At 47.0% G+C, this 25,295-nt stretch overlaps 2 protein-coding genes across 2 annotated transcripts; both read left to right on the top strand.

The window, feature by feature from the left end:
- The first annotated feature begins 369 nt into the window (after nucleotides 1–369).
- LOC127190428 (alpha-1,3-mannosyl-glycoprotein 4-beta-N-acetylglucosaminyltransferase-like protein MGAT4E) lies at nucleotides 370–3,739 on the top strand. Its single transcript, XM_051147441.1, has 3 exons — nucleotides 370–498; nucleotides 1,287–1,443; nucleotides 2,610–3,739. Exons 1-3 carry the CDS (start codon nucleotides 391–393, stop codon nucleotides 3,737–3,739), a joined length of 1,395 nt encoding a protein of 464 aa, XP_051003398.1. The 5' UTR covers nucleotides 370–390.
- A 13,211-nt stretch (nucleotides 3,740–16,950) lies between these two features.
- Nucleotides 16,951–23,289, top strand: LOC127190427 (NADH-cytochrome b5 reductase 1). Its single transcript, XM_051147440.1, has 9 exons — nucleotides 16,951–17,077; nucleotides 17,341–17,490; nucleotides 17,652–17,724; nucleotides 18,221–18,327; nucleotides 19,395–19,524; nucleotides 20,137–20,220; nucleotides 21,621–21,706; nucleotides 22,420–22,519; nucleotides 22,805–23,289. The coding sequence occupies exons 1-9, from the start codon at nucleotides 17,063–17,065 to the stop codon at nucleotides 22,975–22,977; spliced, it is 918 nt and encodes a 305-aa protein (XP_051003397.1). The 5' UTR covers nucleotides 16,951–17,062; the 3' UTR covers nucleotides 22,978–23,289.
- The last annotated feature ends 2,006 nt before the right edge of the window (nucleotides 23,290–25,295 follow it).

Raw genomic sequence — 25,295 nt, forward strand, 5'->3', positions numbered from 1 at the left:
TCTAGGAGTTGGGTCTCTCCTTCTGCTGTATCGACCCCAGGAACAGGATTTGGTCACTAGGCTTGGTAGTAAGCGCACACTTTTACCTCCTGAGCCATCTTTACAGCCCCCATTTCTTCTTCTTGGCAGCACGTTCCCTCCAGTTCGCCTGGGAGCATAGAGAAGGCAGGCGCTCCAGAGTCAAGCCCTTGTTTGCTGTCTTTCCTAAGATGTCTAAAAGCAGGAGCAGGGGAAATGTGGGAGAGAAGGGTTAGGTATTGGGAAAGCTTAGTCCTGGAAGGATGGACTCGACGTGGTGAGCCAGCCAGGGATGGCACCCACGGTCTCTGAGTAGGATGCCCTCGAGAACTTACTGCTTCTCACATCCCTTCCACAGCTGCTCCTGGCACCATGCAAGGTTGCCTGTGGAGATGCATCGGAGTCGCAGCATTGTTAGTCGTCCTGAGGTTCTTTCTTCAGGAGAAGGAAGCAACATGTGTGGAACATAAGACATCGCTGGTGAGGACTGGGGATAGAGGCTTCTCCCTCTTCCCAGGAAAGAGATCTTCCCACTTAGGTTAAAGCCTCTAGGTTCATCATGGGAATGCTAAAGGCAAGCAGCTAAGAAATCCAGACACTGTCAGAGAGGACGTGACCTCTGACCTGACTGGGGATTTGGGGAGGGCAGGAAGAGGAGCAGGCATTCCAGGCATAGACTGTGAATCCGAACCACCTGTAGGGCAGGTGCTGACCAGCAGGACACAGGTGATGAAGAACACCTGTCTGCGACCACCTCCTCGCCGCACGTGCCACGAGATGGTTTTCTTCGCCCTTTCCCACGTGGGAAATCGGAAGTAACTTCCCTCAGCACACACACACAGAGCAGCTGCAGCTTTGGGTGGCCAAGCTCTGAGTAGTGAGACTAAAGCCAGCAAAAAGGACTTTCAAGCCCAGGCAATGTGAGGAAGGCCTTCAAGACAGGGCTGGGTTCTGACTTTCAGAACTCAGCAGAGGCCTGAGCCAAGTTGGATCACGTCTGCTGGCTTAACTGTGGGCAGTGGGCAGTGGCTTGGCAGGCAAGTCCTCACTCTGAAGGATTCCAGGGCCACATGGTTGTGGCTGGAAAGTTCTATGGGGGCTCATGACTGGGTGAGAGAGCAGAAAGCTGTGCCCTGACAAATTATATGGAATGGATCCGATCCACCGGAAAGAGGGCTTGCCCCCCCCCCCCCACACACACACACCAGTTGTTTCCAGAAGGTCTAAGAAGCACCCTTGGGGCTGATAATGTATCATCTTGTACTCAGGATGAAAAGATGAAAATAATACAGCAGATAGCTCATGAGAAAATCGGCTCTGAAATGAACAATCACTTGAAATACTTCACAGAAATGCAGAGAAATCCCCCTGCACTGCTGCATGCCAACTACACACTTCTGGCTGGAGACTCTTTTCAGGCAAAGAGTGAGTATGTAGGAGGAGCCATTAGACTTGGCAGTCTACGGCATTAGACTTATCAGTCAAGATCTTCCTTTCTTTTGTTTGTTTTGTTCGGTTAGTGTTTTGTTTTGTTTTGTTTGAGGCCACAAGAGTTTCTCTGAGGAGCCCTGGCTGTCATGGAACTCACTTGAACTCAGAGACCAGCCTGCCTCTGCCTCTTGAGTGTTTGGAGTAAAGGCACGCACTACCATTGCCAGGCTGAGGTCTTTCATCTAAAAAAGAAGAATGGGGTCTAAAGGACTGAGCTGGCAGCTAGTGGGAAACAAGTACTTTGAGTGAGGACCAGCAGGTACAGGTTTCCACCTGATCCAGCCTGATCACCCTTGAATGCCCAGCAGGACCAAAAGGCCAGAGTAACTGTGAGAGCCTGTGGGGGTAATCACTCACCCAGGCTTCCAGGGAGGTGGACCTGGGACAGGGGTGGGGGAAGAAGTGGGTTGTCTTAGAAGAAGGTAGTGTGAACTTACGGGCCACTGAATTCACTGCACAGCCCAGTGAACTGGACTTTGCCAGCCATGAGGCTTTAAAAGGACTTGGAGGTCTTCTAGTACAGACCTGGGTAGTGCACAGTAGCTGTGGTAACTCTTAAGGGCCAAGCCAGGCTAATTTGCTGATAGGGCAGTAGCTACACAGTTCCACTCTAAAGAGAGCCTTATCCTTTGTGAGGCTTCTCCCCCGAGCCTTTCAAAGTACTGAGCAGGGGAGAGTTTATAGCTTTGAGAAGGTATTCGCCTCCCACAATGTTAGGGTTTAAAAATAAATAGAATGTGATGCAACAGAACTGATATGGAGAGATTTATTATAGAAGTGTGGGGGGAGAAGAAGAAGGAGGGATGCCCCAGAGCCACAGAGAGAGAGGAGAGAGAGAGAGAGAGAGAGAGAGAGAGAGAGAGAGAGAGAGAGAGAGAGAAGGTGGCAGGTCAGCCCCTTTATAGTCTGGCACACCTGGTGGCGGCAGGCCATGACTTTATAGGTTGCTAAGCAACCTAGAGGCAGCTTATATGCCAACACACACTCCAGAAGACTATGTGAGCCTGTCTTGGAGACTAGCATTAAGTGAGGGGCTGGGAAGAATGTCCTGGGTTCCATCCGCCTTGCTGAAGTACTGAGAGTGTCCCTCTGTTCCTCAGGGCTGCTGACGGTGGGGATCTCCTCAGAGCGGCATACCAATGAGAGTTACCTCTTGGACACCCTGAGGTCCTTATTTCAAGCTTCCTCAGAACGGGACCTGGAATATATGTTGGTATTGGTTCTCCTGTCAGACACTGATCCCAAATGGCTCCACCAAACAGTTGGCAACATTTCAGGTCTCTTCATGCCACACATTGAATCCGGTAGGCTGTTGGTGGTCCATGGGCTGCTTGGCAGCTCCCTAGCAAAGAGCAGAAATCATACTTCCCCCTGTGGGAAACTTTATTCTAGGCAGAAAACAAGCTCCGTCCTCCTCATGAATTTTGCCCGCAACTTCTCTGACTACTTCCTCATGCTAGGAGATAATGTGAGGTGTGCTCCCAGGTTTCTGTCTGACATCTACTGGGCAGTGCTAGGCTGGAAACAGCTCCCTTGGGTGACCCTGGACTTCTCCAGCATGAAGACCTCTGGAAAAGTTTTCCATACCAGGGACCTCTCCCGCCTGATTTCCTACTTGCTCCTCTTCCCTAAGGACACCCCCACTCACCTGCTTCTCTCTGAATTCAGTCTTCTCCTGTCTCAAAATGTTCCCATTCACTTCAGCCCTTCTATCTTCTACCACATGGGCAGCTACTCTGAGTTTGAAGACACATGCTTTCCTGGGGAGCAAAACAAGGACTTGGGTGAACCAGATAACCCTGTTGCTACCGTCTTCACAGACATGCTCGGCATCTGGCTTTCGGTTCCACAATCTGCCTACATTCTCAATGATGACTGTTTCTGGGCCTTGAACCCTATAGAAGGCAACTACCTGCTGGTGGTTCTGGATAAGCCACAGAAAATCATCCGGGTAGCAGTGGTGACAGGCTCCAAAAAGACTATGCTTAACTTCTTACAACACGGGCAACTGTTGGTGGGCTACAGCCTCATGGACTACCCCAAGCGTTGTGCTCACTATACCTTGGTAGGACCATTGGTGAGAGGTCAGTTGGACCAGATGGTATTTTATGAAGGAGATTCTGTGAAGGAGATGAGTTGTATAAAACTGCTGGTGACAGCATCTCATGACTACCCCATCAAGATCACGCAGATCAGAGTCTGGACAGAAGTGGAGGAAGAGGAGAGCTAGAGGGCACTGTGAGATTTGCACCAGACTGGGTCTAGGAAGGGAGAAATAAATCCATCAATTGATCAAGAATTTCTCTTCCTTGTGAATACAGTGATCGTGTAATTTATTCTTCAAAGTGGGACCCGATGCTGATTGGTTCTTGTCAACTTCATGCCAACCTAGACATATCTAAGAGGTGAGAACTTCAACCAAGAAAATGCCTCCATAACATTGGCCGGTAGGCAAGGTTGTGGAACATATTCTGAATTAGTGACTGATAAACAAACAAACAAAAGTGAAGAGCTCCTAAACAAAGCTTCACAGAAAGTCATGTTCTGGTTTACTACACACACACACACACACACACACACACACACACACACACACACATATACACACACGCATCACACATACAAACACATATACACACACATCACACACACAAACATTTGTATACACACATGCATCACACACACACACACACAAATATTCAAACACACACGCATACTATACTAGGAAGCTAGGAGTCATGGCCCATGTCTGTAATAGCATTTAGGGATGAAGGCTCAGAATATTCTCAGTCACCCTCAATACACAGCATGGGCTATAACATAGAACTTTGTCTTTAAAAAAAAAAAAAAAAAAGGTCTAGATGTGGCGATGCACATCTTTAATCCCAGCACTGGGGAGGCAAAGGCAGAAGGATCTCTGTGAGTTCAAGGCCAGCCTCATCTACATAGGTAGTTCCAAGCTATCCAGGGCTACATAGAAAGACTTTCTCAGAAAGAAAGAAAGGGGGAGAGAGACAGAGAGAGGGAAAAAGGAAACAAGAAAAGATGACATAGATGTCAATTCCCTAATCAATAAAACAGATGAGCCTCAATAAAAAATGTAAATGAGAGTGTTTTTGCATTGTCTACTTTTTTTCCTGCCCAATCCATGCTGGAATTGTAAAAAGTTATTTATTTATTTATTGTTTTGTTTTGGTTTTGATTTTTGGTTTGGTTTTGGTTTTGGTTTTTCAAAACAGGGTTTTTCTGTGTGTCCTTGGCTGTCCTGGATTCACTTTGTAGACCAGGCTGGCCTCAAACTCACAGCGATCCACCTGCCTCTGCCTCCTGAGTGCTGGGATTACAGACTCCTCCATCACCCCTGGTTTGTTGTCTACTTTTTTTTTTACTTATTGTTTTTTTAATTAATTTATTCATATTACATCTCAATTGTTAGTCCTTCCCCTGTTTCCTCCCATTCTTTCCTCCCTCCCATTTCTCTCCTTCTCCCCTCCCCTATGTCTGTGACTGAAGGAGACCTCCTCCCCCTATATATGCTCTCAGAATATCAAGTCTCTTCTTGGTAACTTGCTATCCTTCCTCTGAGTGCCACCAGGTCTCCCTATCCAGGGGACATGGTCAGAAAAGGGGCACCAGAGTTCATGTGAGAGTCAGATCTCACTCTCCACTCAACGGTGGAGAATATCCTGTTCATCGGCTAGGTCTTGGTAGGGGTTCAAAGCTTACTGCCTATATTCTCCTTGGCTGGTGCCTTAGTTTGAGGAGGACCCCAGGATCCAGATCTGTCTGTCATAAAGTTCTTCTTGTAGGTTTCCAGGACCCTGTGGGTCCTACTATTTCCCCTTTCTTCCATGCTACTCTTGCCTAAAGTCTCAATCAGATGTCCTCTTCTCTGACCCACTTTCTTGGTAAATAAAGATTTTCATGGTACGTATCCCTTGGACTAGTGTTTTGATATAAGTGAGTATATACCGTTTGTCTCTTTTTGCTTCTGGGTGAACTCACTCATTATGATAATTTCTAGATCAATCCATTTGTCCACAAATTTCGGGAATTCCTCATTTTTAATAGCTGAGTAGTATTCCATCGTGTAAATATACCACAGTTTCTTAGTCCATTCTTCTACTGAGGGACACTTAGGCTGTTTCCATGTTCTGGCTATTATGTATAAAACAACTATGAACATGGTTGAGCATATGTGCCTGTTATGTAGTAGGGCATTTTCTGGGTATATTCCAAGGAGTGGGATGGCTGGGTCTTGAGGAAGCCCTATTCCCATTTTTCTGAGAAAGTGCCAGATAGCTTTCCAAAGTGGTTGTACTAGTTTGCATTCCCACCAGCAATGAAGGAGTGTTCCTCTCTCTCCACATCCTCGCCAACATGTGGTGTCACACCAACCCTTCATCTGACAAAGGTTTAATATCCAAAATATATAAAGAACTCAAGAAATTAAACACCACAAAACCAAACAACCCAATTGTGAAATGGGGCTTGGAATTTAACAGAGAATTCTCAACAGAGGAATATCAAATGGCTGAAAAACACTTAAAGAAATGCTCGTCCTCGTTAGTCACCAGAGAAATGCAAATCAAAACAACACTGAGATTCCATCTTACACCCATCAGAATGGCTAAGATCAAAAACTCAAATGATACTTTTTTTTTAAAGATTTATTTATTTATTATGTATACAGCGCTCTGCCTGCATGTACACCTGCAGGCCAGAAGAAGGAGTCAGATTATATTGTAGATGGCTGTGATCCGCCATGTGGTTCCTGGGAATTGAACTCAGAACCTTTGGAGGGGCAGTCAGTGCTCTTAACCTCTGAGCCATCTTTCCAGCCCCGTTGTCTACTTTTTTATTAAATTTTTTTTAATCTTTAAAAAAATTTTTAAAAATAATTTATTTTTATTTAATGTACATTGGTGTTTTGTTTGCACGTATGTCTGTGGGAGGGTGTCAGATCTTGAAGTGACAGACAGTTGTGAGCTGACATGTGGTTGCTGGGAATTGAACCCGGGTCCTTTGGAAGAGCAGTCAGTGCTCTTAACCACTGAGCCATCTCTCCAGCCCTATTTAAAATATTTTTATGCAGTATATTCTGATCACCGTTTCTCTTCCCTCATCTTCTCCCAGATCCTTCCCCACTACCCCAGTCATCCAACTCCATCCCTTCTTTCTCTCTGTCTTTAGGAAACAAGGAACTAAATAACCAACCAACCCTGAATAAAACAGACAAAAAGAAAAAGTACAAGAAACACATACACACACACACACACACACACACAACTCACAAAAACACAAAATCAGGGATCATAATAGGTTAGCAAAAGACAAGTAAGGTTTTTAAAAATGCCCAGACAAAGCCATTAGGAGACAAAACACCTTCAAAGCTACTGCTAAGTGTGTTTTCTGTTGGCCAACCTGCGGCAGGACATGGGGCCTCTCATGTGTATATACTCAGTGAGGCTGCACGGAGAAGACTAATTATTCCTCCTTGAGTAGTTTTCAAACGGAGACAGTTTCTGGGCTAGAGAATGAAGCTCCCGTCCACTTCCCCTCTCAGCGAGGGGACCCTGTCTGTCTTAGACTTGTATAGATCCTGTGCTTGCTGTCAGTCTCGAAGGCTTCACATGTGCCTCAGCCCTGCTGTGTCTGTAAGTCTGTTTCCTTGGTGCCATCCAAGACCTCTGACTACTTTTACAATCTTTCCTCCTGCCTACTGTTTTTCAAACTTTTCCTAAAGCTAGAGAGATAACCACTGCATGTAGCCAATTGCTTTTCACTGGAATTTTTTTTTTTTTTTTTTTTTTTTTTTGGTTTGGTTTGGTTTTGTTTTTTTGACAGGGTTTCTCTGTGTAGTCCTGGCTGTCCTGGACTGACTTTGTAGACTAGGCTGGCCTTGAACTCATAGAGATCCGCCTCCCGAGTGCTGGGATTAAAGGCATGTGCCTCCACATCCGGCTTTCACTGGAATATTGATTCTCCTTTGCATTAGAAAAAGAATGTTGTCGCCAGGCTTTTATCCCAGCACTTGGAAGGCAGAGTCAGGAGAATCTCTGTAAATTCAAGGCTAATCTGGTCTACAGAATGAGTTGCAAAGTTCTAGGACAGCCATGATTACATATCTCAAAAATAAATAATAAATACTACACTTACATTAACTTTTTTTTTTTTTGACACAGTGTCTGTATAACTCAGGATGGTTACGTAAACCAGCCTTACCTTGGGCTCACAGAGATCCACATGCCTCTGTTCACCACCCCAGACCTCTAGTGGTAAGATTAAATAAAGGTATGCACCACCTTACTGGCCTATTATTATTTTATGTGTGGGGTGTGTTGTCTACATGTATGTCTGTGCACTACACACATACATGGAGCCCAAAGGGCTGGAAGAAAGCATCCCTCCCCAGGGACTGAGGTTACAGGTGGTTATTAGCCACCAGGAATTGAACTTAGGTCCCTTGGAAGAGCAGCCATCTTGCTAACCCTCTAGCTTTTTCATTTTCCTTTTTTAAAATTTATATTTAGTTCTTGGCTTTTTGGTTTTCGAGACAGGGTTTCTCTGTGTAGACCTGGCTGTCCTGAACTCACTCTGCAGACCAGACTGGCCTCAAATTCACAGAGATCCACCTGCCTCTGCCTCCCTGAGTGCTGGGATTACAGGCATGCAACACTACCCCTGGCAAAAAGAAAAAAAAAAAATTGGTTGGTTTTTTTTTTTTGTTTTTTTTTTTTTTTTTTTTTTGAGACAGGGTTTCTCTATATAGACTTGGCTGTCCTGAACTCACCTTGTAGACCAGGCTGGCCTTAAACTCAAAGTAATCCACCTGCCTCTGCCTCCCAAGTGCTGGGACTAAAGGTGTGCACCACCATGCCCAGCTGAGAAAAAAAAAAATTATTTAAAGATGTATAATGTGCAGTGCAGTGGTGGTGCACGCCTTAATCCCAGCATTTGGGAGGCAGAGGCAGGCGGATCACTGTGAGTTCGAGGCCAGCCTGGTCTACAAAGTGAGTCCAGAACAGTCAAGGCTACACAGAGAAATCCTGTCTCGAAAAACCAAAAAAAAAAAAAGGATTTATTATGTATACAGTGCACATTAATTCACATTACAGTTGATTGTGAGCCACCATGTGGTTGCTGGGAATTGAACTCAGGATCTCTGAAAGAGCAGAGCAGTCAGTGCCCTTAACCTCTGAGCCATCTCTCCAACCCCACACCCAAAATTTTTAATCGTGTGTCTGTGTATTGGTGTCAGTGTGTTCACACGAATGCATGTCTCTGTAGAGGTCATAAGCGTCAGATCCCCCTGGAGCTGAGTTATAGGCATTTATTTGTAAGCCACCTGACATGGGTGCTGGGAAACAGATCTTGAACTTGGGTCGTTTTAGAGAGCGGTCCACCCTCTTATCTGCTGAGCCTCTGTACCACCACCCCGTCCTTCTGCAGGCTGCAAACAACCCTAAAAGCCAATGTCTTCCTTGAGGCACGGGGCAGGTTTGTTTACTGCAGAGATTTAGAGGCTGCCCCTCCAGGGATGCTACAGCTCACAGAGAGCTCTCTTTCCTCCCTAGAGAAGATCTGTTTGTTCCCTAACCAGAACCATAAAGATAATGTCTCCCCTTGGGGCAGAGGTTGGGCAGGTTTGACAGTGGCCCCCTTAGAAAATCAGAGCTTTCCTTAAGGTAGCATGTCTCAGCCATGCGCAGCATGCTCCCAAATCCCTTCCCCTACCTCCGCCCTCCCCACCTTCTTCTCAGCCCCCACCTCTACCCCCCACCCCCGACTACAAAGGCAAGGGGAATTGTTGCCACACGAAGCCCACAGTGTGTGCTTCACCAGGAAAGTCTGGCACGTCAGCCAAACACCTAGCTCCCTGGTGTTCAGGGGGTACATGACTTCTTCACTTAATGATGCCAGTGATTACTTTCTCTTCTGTATTTTTCTTATTTATCTTATTTATTTTTTATCTTATTTATCTTATTTATTTATCTTATTTATCTTTCTGTATTTTTCCCATTTACTTTCTCTTCTGTATTTTTCTTATTTATTTATATATTTCCCAGAGCCCTTATTCTTTCATTATTTCTACTGTTCGTGGCACTCAGGATGCATCAGAAAACAGATAAGAGATTGTTACTCCTCTGGAGCTTGTGCACTGAAGAGGAAGCAGATATGTTAGACACACATGAGGGCTGCCGAAGAAGTGTAGAGGTTTTCTATCAGGGAGTGGGGCAATATGCTAAAGTAATAGAAACAAGCCAACCCCAGTGCTCTAGGAAGAAGCAGGCGGATCTCTGTGAGTTCAAGGCCAGCCTGGTCTACATAATGAGTTCTAGGACAGCCAGGGCTACACAGAGAGACCCTCTCTCTTTAAAAAATAAAAATAAAAAAGCTGGGTGTGGTGGCCCACGCCTTTAATCCCAGCACTCAGGAGGCAGAGGCAGGCGGATTGCTGTGAGTTCCAGGCCAGCCTGGTCTACAAAGTGAGTCCAGGACAGCCAAGACTACACAGAGAGACCCTGTCTCAAAAAAGACTAATAATAATAATAATAATAATAATAATAATAATAATAATAATAATAATAATAATAAAAGGTGAACTGAGATGGCTCAGGGGTTAAGAGCACTTGCTGTTCTTCCTAAAGGTTCTGAGTTTAGTTCCCAGGAACCACATGGTGACTCACAACCATCTACAATGGTATCTAGTGCCCCCTTCTGGCCTGAAGTTGTTACATACAGGAGAATATTGTATACATAATAAATAAATAAATCTTTGTGTTTGTTTGTTTGTTTGTTTTTCAAGACAGGGTTTCTCTGTGTAGCCTTGGCTGTCCTGGACTCGCTTTGTAGACCAGGCTGGCCTCGAACTCAGAGCGATCCACCTGCTTCTGCCTCTTGAGTGCTGGGACTAAAGGTGTGCGCCACCACTGCCCAGCAATAAATAAATCTTTTTAGAAAGTATTTACAAATAAAGGAACTAAAGGAGGGAAAGTGTGAAATCCAGTTAGAATGCAGTTGCAGGGATCCAGAGCAGAAACAACAGAGGAAGAGGAGGTGAGAATTGGTTAGATGGAGGAGGTGAGAATTGGTTAGATGGAGGAGGTGAGAATTGGTTAGATGGAGGAGGTGAGAATAGGTTAGATGGAGGAGGTGAGAATTGGTTAGATGGAGGAGGTGAGAATTGGTTAGATGGAGGAGGTGAGAATAGGTTAGATGGAGGAGGTGAGAATAGGTTAGATGGCGGAGGTGCGCATAGGTTAGATGGAGGAGGTGAGACCTATTGGTTCGATGGAGGAGGTGAGAATTGGTTAGATGGAGGAGGTGAGAATTGGTTAGATGGAGGAGGTGAGAATTGGTTAGATGGAGGAGGTGAGAATTGGTTAGATGGAGGAGGTGAGAATTGGTTAGATGGAGGAGGTGAAAATTGGCTAGATGTTGAACATATTTAAGATCGAACCAAAATTAGTGAAGATTGTTGCAGGGTTAGAGAAAGGAGCAAGATGCACTACTAGAAAGATGAGCTGCTGCCTACCAGCATGGAAAAGGCTGCAGTTACGTCTGTGCGTGTGTGCGTGCGTGCGTGCGTGCAAAGGACTTGTAATTACATTGTCTTAAATTTATTCTTAGGGACTGGAGAGATGGCTCAGCAGTTAAGAGCACTGGCTACTCTTCCAGAGGGCCCAGGTTCCAATCCCAGCACACAAATGCCAGCTCACACCTGTCTGTAACTCCAGTTTCAGAGAATCCAACACCTTCACACAGATATACATACAGGCAAAACACCAATGCACATAAAAATTAATTATTAAAAATATTTTTTAAATTCTTTCCTCAGTACCTCATGTTACCTTTGATATTGACATATTAATGTTACTAGAAGAGACCAGAGGGATGCCTCCGTAGCTAACAGCAGTTATCTCTCTTTCAGCAGACATGGGTTTGGGTCCCAGCACTGTGGAAGGAGTGCAGGCTTTGTCCCAGGTGAAAGCAATCTTGGCAGGCTTTGCCCCTTGGAAATACCACGGATACCCAACTGAGATGGACACTGTAATAGACTGGGAGGAACCATCCTGGGTCCGGAGTTCGGGGAGCAGAAAGGGGCGCCAGTGTTTCTAATCGGCACCAATGGGAGGAAGGATCTGGAGGAAAGACCTGCAATTGCGCCCTGAGGGAGAGAGAGGAGAAGGCTGCAGGTTCAGACAGGAGAGTGCTGATCGGATCAGGGAGAGGGTCAGCATGCAGCCCCAGAGACACCAAGGGAGCTGTCCTGAGGAGCTGATACCCGGAAGGTTTATTCTTGTTTCCCTTTAACCCTTTTTTTCCTCCTGTATAGGATAGCTGGGTTGTATAATAAAGTCTAATTGTTAAGAAACTGAGCCAACACAGCACCCACACGGTGGCTCATAACCATTTTGAACTCCAGTCGCAGGGGATCTGATGCCCTTTACTAGACTTTGCAAAACACCAATATACATGAAACAAAAAGAAATCTGTTTTAAAAGATAAATTATTGGAGCCAGATGGATGGCTCCGTGGTTAAGGACACTTGTTCCTCGTCCAAGAACCTGGGGTTTGATTCCCAGCCCCCACATGGCAGTTTACAACTGTTTGTAACTCCAGCTCCAGGGGATCTATCTGATGCCTTCTTCTGACCACTCTGGGCATTGCATGCATGTGGTGCACAGACATACATGCAGCCAAAACACCCATGCACAATAAATAATAAAAAAATTAAAGACAAACTATTACGATAACAGTAGCTTATGAGGCCAGCAAAATGAGTTTTACATGTTAGGAGAGATAGCTATTTGGCAATATATATATGTATATACACACATATATATGCTACATTGTATAAGATAAGCACATAGGTGGTCAGTGGTGGCACATGCCTGTAATCCCAGCACTCCGGGAGGCAGAGGCAGATGGATCTCTGTGAGTTTGAGGCTGGCCTGGTCTACATAGTGAGTCCAGGACAGCCAAGTCTACACAGAGAAACCCTGTCTCGAAAAACCAAAAAATAAAAAATAAAAATAAATAAATAAATAAATAATGTTAAAATCCAGAAATACATCTTTTCCTTCAAAGGAGTAAACAGCAAATGACTCAGTCACAGAAAGGTGGAATTTATCTTCTAGGAGAGTGTCATGGGACTACAGACTCTCAGCCTAGAAAGGGCTCTAAAATTCACAGTAAAAGTATACTTTAATGCATAACAATTTACAAAATAAAATGTTCAATTACTGGCAATTTTATGTGTAATATTGGCATTATGGCTACCTTGAAGGCTTTATCTTTTTAATGTATACACTAAAATATCTAAGGGCAAAATTATATGAAACATGAGTTCTGCTTAAAAATTAATATTGGAAGGGCTGTGGCACTTGGGTGGCTCAGTGGGTAAAGTGCTTGCTATGCAAGCATGAAGACCTGTGTTCAGATCGCCAGTGCCAACGGGAAAGACAGATGTGCAGCATGTGCCAAGAACCCCCTCCAGGAAGGGGTGATGGGCGGGTTCTGGAGCTCACTGGCCAGCCGGTAGGTACCTGCAATCAATGAGCTCCAGGTTCAGTGACTGAGATTATGTCAAAAAAAAAAAAAAATGTATACAGCCTGGTCTACAAAGAGAGTTCCAAGACAGCCAGGACTACTTAAAGAGACCCTATCTCAAACATAAATGAATAAATGAATAAACTATAGTATAGGGTGATGGGAGAAGATACCTCCGGCCTCCAACAGGTATATACGTACATACGTGTGTGTATGCACGCACACATACACACACACCCCAAAGGAGAGAATGTATTGGGTAGTTTGCGTCTTGTGGCTTTTGCTCTCAGAAGATGTGAAAAACAGGTTCTCAGGCAGTGGTGCCTGCTTGGTGAGTGCCAACTGCTTTGTCATTGTTACTTTTCCCAGTCTGGCTCCTCTAGGCCACGTCTTAGCATAACCAGGATTTCTGTTTTGGTACCCTATGCTGTTCCAGCGGGACTTGTGTAAGTTAACCAAAATATTCCAAAATAGACAGGATAGTGTAACAAATGTCATGCAGCAATTGTGTACTTAATGCCCTACTGAAGATCAAGAAACACATCTATAGCAGTTTATTTCGTCTTTCATACCTCACTGTATGCTCTATTTTTTCTCCTTTATGTGATGAAAAGTTTAAATGCGTGGGAGGCTGGAGAGATGATTCAGGGGTTAAGGACACTTGCCATTTTTGCTTAGGACCTGAGTTCATTTCCCATCACCCATATCGTGTGCCTCACAATTGCTTACAACTCTAGCTACAGGGGATAATATGCCCTCTTCGGGATTCTGTGGGAACCTGTATTTACCTGCCATATGTTCACATGCATATACAGAAACAATTATTTATTTGTTTATTTATTTATTTTTGGTTTTTTGAGACAGAGTTTCTCTGTGTTAGCCTTGGCTGTCCTAGACTCGCTTTGTAGACCAGGCTGGCCTCAAACTCACAGCAATCCTCCTGGTTCTGCCTCCCGAGTGCTGGGATTAAAGGCATGTACCACCCACCTTTGTCCAGCTGAAACAATTATTTTTCAATTTAGCCGGGTGGTGGCGCACGCCTTTAATCCCAGCACTTGGGAGGCAGAGTCAGGCGGACCTCAGAGAGTCTGAGGCCAGCCTTGTCTACAAAGCAAGCTCCAGGACAGTCAAGGCTGTTACACAGACAGAGCCCGGTCTCAAAAAACCTAAATAAATAGATAGATAAAATAAATAAGTTTAAAGTTATGTGTGGTAGCAATCTTACAATCTCAGACTTGGGAAAGCTAAGGTAGGTAGGTTGCAGGGCTCTTTGGCTAGGCTCTCTGGCCTAATCAGGGGTGTCTGGGCCAATGAGACCACAAAGACAGACAGCCACACAGAGAGACACATACACACTCACACACAGACACAGGGTGGAGGAGATTAAGTTAGATAAAAATCTAGAAGTACACCAGGCATGGACCTTCAATCTTAGCACTCAGGAGGCAGAGGCAGGCGGATCGCTGTGAGTTCGAGGCCAGCCTGGTCTACAGAGCGAGTCCAGGACAGCCAAGGCTAACACAGAGAGACTCTGTCTCAAAAAAACCAAAAAATAAAAAATAAAAATGAATAAATAAAAAATGTTAAAATCCAGAAATACATCTTTTCCTTCAAAGGAGTAAACAGCAAATGACTCAGTCATAGAAAGGTGGAATTTATCTTCTAGGAGAGTATCATGGGACTACAGACTCATAGCCCAGAAAGGTCTTCAACTCACACAGCAGCCTCTTTCTACCATGCTTCATGGTCCCCATTTTCAGAACTAAACAGCACAGTGTTGTTGATATTTTAGGGGGAGGGGCTCATGAGGCGCTAAGTCAAATCGTTCTTTAGGCCAATAGGAGGGAGGGACAGTACTGAAGTAGAACTTCAGTTTCCTCTTCCATACAAGAGAAGTTGTCTTTTTAAGGCTCCTTCAGAGGAGGTAGAGAAGAAGAGCATGCCGCAGCACCAGAGCAGTGAGCCTGGTTAATATATGACCTGTGCGGTATACATGGCTGTTAACATGTGACATTAGGCTGCTATTCCTGAAAGGCATGCTAGTCGGGTTATCTACTTGTCAGCCCTCTGTGGCTATAGCCTGAGAAGCCTGTTCTCCTGCCTATGTGACATGACAGTTGAGACCACACAGTATCCAAGACAAGCCCATGTCACACAGCTGGTCCGGCGGTTCCTGGGGATGCGCTCCAGTTGTGTGCCATTTAAACTGTAAACATGCTCTCCTCATGTTCTGCGCCTCTCCGTCTTCTGCCATTTCTCACCCCGTGCAAGGAGGAGGACCTGGAACCTCTCCAGATAGACCCAAGAAAAGTCAATGGTTGTGACTTCTTAGCTTCATCAAGGTAGGGGGCCAGGAGCTCCAGAACATAATCCCACGGCTCTCTCAAAATAAAAAAGAAGGGCTGGTTGTGGTGTCACACACCAATGTGTATGCTAAAGAGGCAGAGGTAGGAGTATCACGGATTAGAAGCCAGGTGGCTTTTTCTTCTTTCTTTCTTTTTTTAAATTTTTGTTTTTTGAGACAGGGTTTCTCTGTGTGGCCTTGGATGTCCTGGACTCGCTTTGTAGACCAGGCCGGCCTCAAACTCACAGCATTCCGCCTGCCTCTGCCTCACGAGTGCTAGGATTAAAGGCGTGCGCAACTCCCGTTCTTCTGGCCTCTTTGGGAACAAGGCATATGCATGCATGCATACATACATGCAAAACATTCACATATAAAAGATAAAATAAAGAATTAATATTTAGAAGTTAATAAGAAAGGGATCTACGCCCTTCCCCTTTCCACCGTCTCTACACTGATGGGCACTTCATCTCACCTACCACATTCTGACTTCTTTTTAAGAGCTGTTCTTAGCCAGGCGGTGGTGGCACACACCTTTAATCCTAGCACTCTCGGAGGCAGAGGCAGGCGGATCGCTGTGAGTTCCAGGCCGGCCTAGTCTACAAAGTGAGTCCAGGACAGCCAAGACTACACAGAGAAACCCTGTCTCAAAAAAAAATTTTAAAAACCGAAAAACAAAACAAAACAAACCCCTATGAACCAAAGCCCAAAGATAAGGAAGAGATGCAGAGGAATAGAGTAAGTTGTCCAAGGGCTAGAGGCATCAGTCTTTTTTGTTTGGTTGTTTCTTAATTTTTTTTTTCTAGACAGGGTTTCTCATAATCCTGGCTGTCCTGAACTCACTTTGTAGACCAGGCTGGCCTCGAACCCACAGAGATCCACCTGCCTCTGCCTCCCGAGTGCTGGGATTACTTTATATATTTTTATTTTATGTGTGTTTCACCTACATGTCTGTCTGTCTGTGCACTGTGTGTGTAGTGCCTGAGGATGCCAGAAGAGGGTACCAAAATCCCTAGAACTAAAATGACAGAAAATCTCAAGCTTCTGTGTGGGTGCTGGGAACCCAGCCAGGGTTTGCCACAAGAGCGGTTAACTCTTAACTACAAAACCATCTCTTTAAGTTCTTCTGACTGATTCTGATGAACTGGTATCATGAACAAAATTAGTTGTTTTGTTTGAAGGACTAGGAAATGAAGCTGTCATGCCACTTTTCTGAAAGAGACCTCGCTAGGCAGTTGAAAAGTCTGACAAAGTAGCCTGTTGGGGGGAAAAAAAAAAAAAAACAAGAATTGCCATCTGATGACTTCCTGTTCTACTTTAAGGCTGTGTCTGGCTCAGCGCTCCACTTTCCGTGAGACTCTCAAACTGGCTAGATTTCTCATCACGCGAATTAGCCTAGCTCCCTGTTAGAGACAGAAGTGTCATCCCTTCCTTTAGGGTAGGTCTCAGTGGCAGAGACCAGAAAGCTAGGAAAGAGGAGCTAGAACTGCTAAGGTACCAATGCCCTTGGACCACCCAGTAGGTAGCCCCGGCCAGTCCCGCCTACGTCAGGCCCTCCTCAATAGACCACGCCCCAGAGAGCTCCTCCTCCGAGCCCGCCCTGCGGCGCATTGTGGGATCTGTCAGCCCCACCGGAGCGGGACACGGTTCTAGGTCATGGGGATCCAGCCGGTAAGACCCTTGTTCGGTGCCCCCACCCTCGGGTCCCCGCCTCAGCTGGTTCTGGGCAGTCGGCCCTGCGGGGCTGTGCTGTGCTCGCACTGGATGCTGGGGTCTCGATGCGCGAGCTGGGGGCTGGAGACGCTACCCAGCACACTTCTGCGGCTTTGGCATGCTTTCTCGCTGGAGCTGTCTTTGGAGCGCCACCCCTGGTCCGGCACCCACACCCTCGCTCTTCCTCTGCGTGGCGATTACGCTTCCTTTTCTGCCCACAGAGCCCGGTTCTGCTAACCTCTCTGGGGGTGGGGCTGCTCACTCTGCTTGGCCTGGCTCTGGCTACTTACCTGGTTCGAAGATCCCGCCGGCCGCAGGTCACTCTCCAGGACCCGGATGAGAAGTACCTGCTGCGATTGCTAGACAAGACGGTAAGTTGTGAAGAGGCGTAAGTTGTGAAGAGGCGGGCTAGGGCAGAGAGGGGACCAAAACTCTCCTAGTTTGAGGGATAGCATCCAAGGTAGTTGGATTGCTCCGAGGCACTTGGCAGGCCAGACCTGCCTGATGAAACATCCTGTCATCCACCCTCTAGACGGTGAGCCACAACACCAGGAGGTTCCGCTTTGCCCTGCCCACCGCCCACCACATTCTGGGGCTGCCTGTGGGTAAGGAAAAGAGTGGGCGTCTCTCCTTGGCATCCTAGGAGGGGGAGGCACTGTTTAGCTGTTTTCCCTGTCCACACTGTTTCCTTCTCTCACTTGACTTTGAATCCTTCAATCTATGAGGGACCACTCCTTTAGGGTGTGCCTTCTCTGACCCTAGATACCGCTAACCTCCAGTAGTCATCCCTCCTTCCTGTAGGACTTGTCATAACACCGCCCCCCCCCACCCACCCACACACTTCATACCCCAGCAAACACTAATTCCCTTCCTATTGAGCTGCTAAGGTCCTGGCAGTAGGTGAGGGAGTTTCTCAAGTGGGAGGAAGCCAGAGAGCCTGCTGAGGGATCCTCCCTGTGGGACAGGACATCCTTTTCGCTCAAATTTGAGCATTTTTGAAAGGTGACAGAGTCACAGCACATCCACATGAGCTTATGTAACTCTCCCCCCCCCCCCCCGCCATCTCCCCCCCCCCCCCTCCCCCCCCCCCCCCGTCCCCAGGCAAGCATGTCTACCTCTCTGCCCGAATTGATGGCAATCTGGTCATCAGGCCTTACACTCCTGTCACCAGTGATGAAGACCAAGGCTATGTGGATCTTGTCATCAAGGTAAGAGTACAGAAAGGAAATCTAGGGGCCAGGAAGATGGCTGGGTCATTGGGTAGAGCACTTGCCGTACAAGCCTGAGTGTGGATTTCCCAGCACCCATGCCAAAGCTGGACACAGTAGCCCTTGCGTCTGAAGTGCCAGCATGGCTCTCTACTGGGAGACGATACCTGAGGATTATCAGAAACTCAAGGGTTTGGGGGCCAGCTAGCCTTTCTTTTCTTTTCCTTTCTTTCTTTTTTTTTTTTTTTTTTTTTTTTTTTGGTTTTTTGAGACAGGGTTTCTCTGCGTAGCCTTGGCCATCCTGGACTCACTTTGTAGACCAGGCTGGCCTCGAACTCACAGCGATCCGCCTGCCTCTGCCTCCCGAGTGCTGGGATTAAAGGCGTGCGCCACCACGCCCGGCTTCTTTCTTTCTTTCTTTCTTTCTTTTTTTTTTTTTTGAGACAGGGTCTCTCTGTGTTAGCCTTGGCTGTCCTGGACTCACTTCGTAGACCAGGCTGGCCTCAAATTCACAGCAATCCACCTGCCTCTGCCTCCCGGGTGCTGGGAAGCTAGCCTTTCAAGAAGCAAGAAAGCCGGGCGTGGTGGCGCATGCCTGTAATCCCAGCACTCAGGAGGCAGAGGCAGGCGGATCCCTGTGAGTTCGAGGCCAACCTGGTCTACGAAGTGAGTCCAGGACAGCCAAGGGTAACACAGAGAGACCTTGTCTTGAAACCCCCCCCACACACAAAAAAAAGAAGCGAGAAAGATCCTGTCTCAAGATGAAAGACAAAGAGCAACATTCGAGGTTGCTCTCTGACCTCTCACACACACATTACATACCTGCACTCATGCACATGCATGCATATATATATGCACGTGCACACATACACACCCCAAAAGAAAAGGAATCCAGAGACTGTGGGATTTGAAGAAAGTTCCTGGATTCCTTGACAGCAGAAAATAATGAGTCCTTTGTGGGTATGAGGGAAATGTGTGGGGAAGGGGGAAAAGTGTGTGAGTATAAACTCTGATGCTGTCTCCCTTACATCCCAAATGGGGCGTTTTCTTCCTCTCTTCCTCATCAGGTTTATCTGAAAGGTGTGCACCCCAAATTTCCTGATGGGGGGAAGATGTCTCAGTACCTGGATAGCCTGAAGATTGGGGATGTGGTGGAATTCCGGGGGCCAAGTGGGTTGCTCAGTTACGCTGGGAAAGGTGACTATCTGTCTTTCCCATTCTACAGCCTAGCTTCTCCTGTCCACACAGCCCGCCCCCTACCGTCTGCGTGTGCGCGTGTGTATACCTGCCATGGAGGACAGGTGTGGGGGTTGCCTCTCCTTCTTCCCCGCAAAGATTCTTCCCTCTGCCTAAGAACCAAGTGAGAAAACTTTTTAGCCCTTCCCAAGAGAACAACTTGTACCATGCCCCTGTTGAAGCTCTGGACCACTGGAGAAACTAAATTCATCCTGGCCCCAAGCCTACCAGTTTCGCCAGAGAACAGTCCTCTGTCAGAGTTCTTTGCTCCACACACTTTCCCCTGGCCTTGACTCGCCCTCACAGGCTCCGTGTGGGATCTCTGGCATTTTGGGTGTGGCTTCTGTGCCCCCCCACTGTGTGAACTGACTGATTGGCAGACAGCCCAGACCCCACTGTCCTTCCCGGATCATTGTTTCGGCTGGTTTACCCCAAAGCTCCGCCCACGTCCCAGGATCAGATTTCATAGGCGCCTCTAAAACGGCCTAGGAACACGCTTTCTGCCCCCCCCCCGCCGCGTTTGTTTGTTTACTTTCTGTTTTGAATTGATTCTAATGTCTCACTACTTCCCAGGGAATTTTAACATTCAACCCAACAAAAAATCTCCACCCGAGCCTCGAGTGGCAAAGAAATTGGGAATGATCGCCGGTGGGACAGGTCTGTACTGTTTGAGGGACATTGCTGAGCATTGCTGGGTTTTGCTATGTAGGTTCCTTCTCAGGCTTGACTGTAGAGGACAGGTCGTTAGTCTAGGGACCATCACTGCTCAGATGTCCCCAGTAGCTGAAGTCATGAGGAAGTACAAACAAAATTCCAACAACAAAAATTCACAGATGGCACGCCAGCAATAAGTCAGGAGGGGCCGCCACAAGCTGAGTGGATGTAATGGCCTTGAAGGAAACAGCTAACTGTGAGTAGTTGAGAAGGAAAAAGGCAGCCCTCGTGGTGCAGGCTTGTAGTTCCAGGTATGGGAGCTCGAAGCAAGAGGATCAGAGTCAGCCTAGGCTACATACAATAAACACAGAGTTCTAGCCAAACCTGGACAATTTAGTGAACACAGTGCTGTTGGGTTTCGGACCATACCAAACTGGACCTGGCCTCCCCGGTTCTCCCAGCATGTCTTGGTCTCTACCCACTGCGGGGCGTGGCTGGCATGCCCCTCTCTCTCTCTCTCTCTCTCTCTCTCTCTCTCTCTCTCTCTCTCTCTCTCTCTCTCTCTGTTTCTCTCCCACCACCCCCAGCATGGCAACAAAGAGCTGCTTCTAATAAACCTGCATTTTCATACTTTAACTTGTCTTGAATTAGCTCATACCGCCACTTTGAGGTTTATCAAATGGTAGGGCACTTATATACAACGTTCTAGATTCAATCCTCTATATTACCAAAGAAAAAAAATAAGGGTACTATAGCGCTATAACACTGTAGGGATCTCTTAGGTACCTACTATTCTATGTGTAAGTAACTACGGTCCTTTTCCTTCTGCAAATGAAGAATTGGAGATTCCTAGAGCTTAGGTTTCCACAAGGTTGGTTAGTTAGTTAGTAATGGCCACAGCCAGGATCCAGATCTGACTCTGCCTGACTCTAAAGAACATCCACTTACCCTCTATAAGCGATGTTCCAGACTCTTTTGACCAAGTCAGAAGAGATATTAGTAATCTATGCCTCTTTTTTTTTTTTTTTTTTTTTGAGGCAGGATCTTGTCAGGTAGCGCAGGTTGGCCCAGAACCCACTCTGTCCTCACAGAAATATAACAGCCTTTGCTTCCCAAGTGCTGGAGCTAAAGACATCTACTGTCACATCTAGCCTACTCTGTAGTGTTTGAGTTCCTACCTCCAAGGGACCTTGAGAGCAAGTGTCTTGGACTCCTTAGGGTTTTAAACACTGTGTTCTTAGGTGGATATTAAGGTCCAGAAATGTAGGTCCTGGTGACTATGCAGGTGGAGGTGCAAAGGCCTACACAGGACAGGAAAGCACATGGAGTGTGAACGAGAAACTTCGAGGTGGGGTGGTCAGTGAAGGAGCCACCACATCTCACCATGGGCTATCGTTACGCAGGAATCACCCCCATGCTGCAGCTGATCCGGGCCATCCTGAAAGTCCCTGAAGATCCCACCCAGTGCTTTCTGCTTTTCGCCAACCAGGTTGGTTTGCTTTTCTGAGAGCCAGCACTTCAAATTGCCTATGTGACTAGATGGGCTGAGACAGACAGAACTGCCTCTCAGTGCCTATTCTAGCGACTGCCCAGAAGCCCCACTGTGAATATAGGGTCCTCTATCACAATAAGAAGGAAAGAGGGGGACCAGCAAAAAGAGGACCAGGCTTTGGTTTCCAACACCCCTTTCCCCCCACGGCAGCTTACAACTTCCTCTAACTTCGGTTTCAGGAGATCTGGCACTCTATTTTTAGGCCCCAGGGACAATGGGTACCTATGCAATGCACTTATATATGTGCAGGCAAAACACTCATAAAAATAAATAAATAATTCTCCCCCCCCCCCAAAAAAAAAGTAAAGAAGGGCCTAGCATGGTAGCGCATGTCTGTAATCCCAGCATTCAGGAGGCAGAGACAGGCAGATCGCTGTGAGTTCGAGGCCAGCCTGGTCTACAAAGTGAGTCCAGGACAGCCAAGGCTACACAGAGAAACCCTGTCTCGAAAACCAAAAAAACAAAAAACAAACAAATATTCCTTTGTAATGTGTAAATGAAGGCCCCACTCTGATCCTTAGCACACTAAAAGCACTGTGAGTCTTGAGTATGCCTTTAGCATTCCTTTTCCATCTTGGTCGTCATAGCAAAGGATTTTTCTGGTGTGGGCCTGAGGTTTCTGAGACTCTGCTTCCTCATTTGCATTTCAGACTGAGAAGGACATAATCCTTCGTGAGGACCTAGAAGAACTGCAGGCCCAATATCCTAATCGCTTTAAGCTCTGGTTCACTCTGGACCACCCTCCAGAAGGTATTGTGCCCCTTGTTATCAAAAATCAAGGCTTGCCCCTCTGGTTTCAGTTAAACAGACCCTCCTGACACTGCCAAAACCTCAAGTCCGTGTGCACAGACAAAAAACGATCCCCTGATCCCCTTCCTTCAGGCTCCTGTTTTGGGGGAGGTGGCAGGGATGTGGCTGCAGTTGTGGCTTTCTCAGGATCCCCTCTGGGTCTTCCCGGGGTCTGTCCTGGAAACCTCCCACGCCCTTGCTGCTCCGGACCTGAAGCCCCTGTTTCCTCTCTTCCCCATCCTCCAGATTGGGCCTACAGCAAGGGCTTTGTTACTGCAGACATGATCCAGGAGCATCTACCCGCCCCAGCCGAGGATGTGCTACTGCTGCTCTGTGGGCCACCACCTATGGTCCAGCTGGCCTGCCACCCTAACTTGGACAAGCTGGGCTATTCACAAAAGATGCGGTTCACCTACTGAGCATCTCGACGCCTTCCTGATCTCATGTGTACAGTTGTCCTTAGTCAGCTCTTGAACACCAAGAGGCCAAGGGCCTTTGCTGAGAGAGCATCAGCCTTTTGGGTCTCATCCTGGAATGTGGATGCTTGCAGAAACAACAGTCCTCCAGCTATGGTAGATGCAGGTCAAGGCTGAGTCACTCCTTGGACTAATCTCGTTGTGATAAGAGGTCCAGATGAGGCTCAGGGAGCAGTTCTTTCCCTAGAGCCAGAAGCTTCTATGGTTGGCTAGTTTCTGAGAGCATCATCGGCTTATCTTTGTATCTGCAATGAAAGGAATGGACCGGGCAGTACAGTGTCCATATTCAGCACTTCACCCACTACTTACATGCGCCCAGGTTGAGTGGGATTATAGACATAGTCCTACAGAAACTGTAGGAAAGGAATTCATTTCCGTAATGAAAGGAGGTTGTGTGTCTGTCTCTCTGAGCCCCTGCCCGGGCTAGAGCAAAATGGTTGCCCACACCTTGAGCTCACTGCTTGTACAAAGAACCTCTGGCTGTTCAAATAAATGGAGCTGAGGCCCTCCCCGCAAAGAGTTATTGTGCTTGAGGTCCTTGTCCCCTGATGCCTAAGGACATTGGAAGGGAAGGGCTCCTGGCACGGCCTCCTGGGTGTCTTGAAGAGCTTCAGAGTTGTTGTGTCATACGCTGAAACATGAGCTGCCACCAGACCCAGGGATCATCCCTGCAGCTGTTCTGCAGGGCCAGAGCCAACTCCTCCCTAGAGGCTTCAGTGGCAGAGGAAAGAACACAGCTAGAGGGAGGCTTATAGAGCATGGCCACCCCTCCCAACAGCCCCTTAGTTTGGTCAGGCTTCCCCTCTTTCTGTGGGCCTATATTCACGGTATTTATCTTTCAGACTACCCGGCATACAAAACAAAGTATCGCCTTTCCATTTGGAATGGGCATTTTCCCCTCTAAGAAGGAACCTGATGGGTCCGGAGAGATGGCTCAGAGGTTAAGAGCACTGTTCTTCCAAGGGTACTGAGTTCAGTTCCCAGCAACCACATGGTAGCTCACAACCACCTATGGTGTGATCTGGTACCTTCTGGCGTGCAGACACACATGCTGCATAAATATATAAATCTTTAAAAAGGAATCTGACATCACCAGTTCTGAACAGATTTGGTGACCGGACCGAGTTGGCCTCTGCCAGGCACATCAGTCCTCCCAGGTTAGGACTAAGACAGCCCTGTGGCCTTTTGGTCACACCGGGAGGAAACAGTGCTTTGGGTTCACCAGGAAGGTCAGTTTTGGGTCCCCTCCCATCCCCCCCTCCCCAGTTTATTGCATATGTGTGGGTGTTTTGCCTGGGTACATACATGTCTATTCACCACATGCATGCAGTACCCAGGAATGCCAGAAGATGGCATCAGATCCCATGGGACTGAAGTTACAGACACTTGAGCTCTGTACTGTGTGGGCCCCGGGAATTGAATGCTGGTCCTCTGAAAGTGCAGCCAGTGATCTAATGTTGAGCCATCTCTCCAGCCACTCAACATTAGTTTGTTGTTCTTTTGGTTTCGTTTGGTTTTTTGTATGGAACTGACAGGTTTATGGGACCCTCAGAATAAACAGAGAGACAGAGACAGCGCAATATGGCAGAGTCTTCGTAAATTCTGTCTTAAGGTATTTTGATCAACTAGTACGAATATTGCCACTGCTCCGCGAGCCACGGCACCTTAGGAAAGGAAACCCTTGCTTAGGATTGTTGAACTTACTGCAGCAGCCCAGCAAAGAGTGTCCGACATGGAAGCTTACTAGATCTTGTTTTGTGAAGAAATGAGTGCAAAAATTTATTAAGGACCTATCATGTGAGCAAGCGATGTATCCTGAGGTTACAGCTGTGATTAAGAATAGCTGGTGAAGCCGGGCAGTGGTGGCGCACGCCTTTAATCCCAGCACTCGGGAGGCAGAGGCAGGCGGATCGCTGTGAGTTCGAGGCCAGCCTGGTCTACAGAGTGAGTCCAGGACAGCCAAGACTACACGGAGAACCCTGTCTCAAAAACAAAACAAGCAAACAAACAAACTCCAACAACAACAACAAAAAAAGATGGCTGGTGATAGACTTGACAGACTTTCTCCTCCAAATGCCTCCAAGTCTAAATAGTCAAGTGGCAAACCATGACATCAGAGAGCTATCAACAGCACTGCAAAGGCACTAACAGGAAAGGATTGAGAGTCAGGAAGAATTTACATCCTGTTAACAGACGTGTACCAGGTACCATTCAAAGGATTCTGCCTACACGGCACAATATCCTTATGCTAATCCTGTGAG

The sequence above is a fragment of the Acomys russatus genome, chromosome 6, assembly GCF_903995435.1.
Source record: "Acomys russatus chromosome 6, mAcoRus1.1, whole genome shotgun sequence".
In the NCBI taxonomy this organism is placed as follows: domain Eukaryota; kingdom Metazoa; phylum Chordata; class Mammalia; order Rodentia; family Muridae; genus Acomys; species Acomys russatus.

What these genes read in the sequence shown, in the direction of transcription:
- LOC127190428 (XM_051147441.1), top strand. Translation starts at nt 391, where the DNA reads ATGCAAGGTTGCCTGTGGAGATGCATCGGAGTCGCAGCATTGTTAGTC. An exon ending in TGGAACATAAGACATCGCTG is followed by an intron (nt 499 to 1,286) that starts GTGAGGACTGGG and finishes TCTTGTACTCAG; the next exon opens with GATGAAAAGATGAAAATAAT. An exon ending in AGACTCTTTTCAGGCAAAGA is followed by an intron (nt 1,444 to 2,609) that starts GTGAGTATGTAG and finishes TCTGTTCCTCAG; the next exon opens with GGCTGCTGACGGTGGGGATC.
- LOC127190427 (XM_051147440.1), top strand. An exon ending in TGCGATTGCTAGACAAGACG is followed by an intron (nt 17,491 to 17,651) that starts GTAAGTTGTGAA and finishes TCCACCCTCTAG; the next exon opens with ACGGTGAGCCACAACACCAG. An exon ending in TCTGGACCACCCTCCAGAAG is followed by an intron (nt 22,520 to 22,804) that starts GTATTGTGCCCC and finishes CCCATCCTCCAG; the next exon opens with ATTGGGCCTACAGCAAGGGC.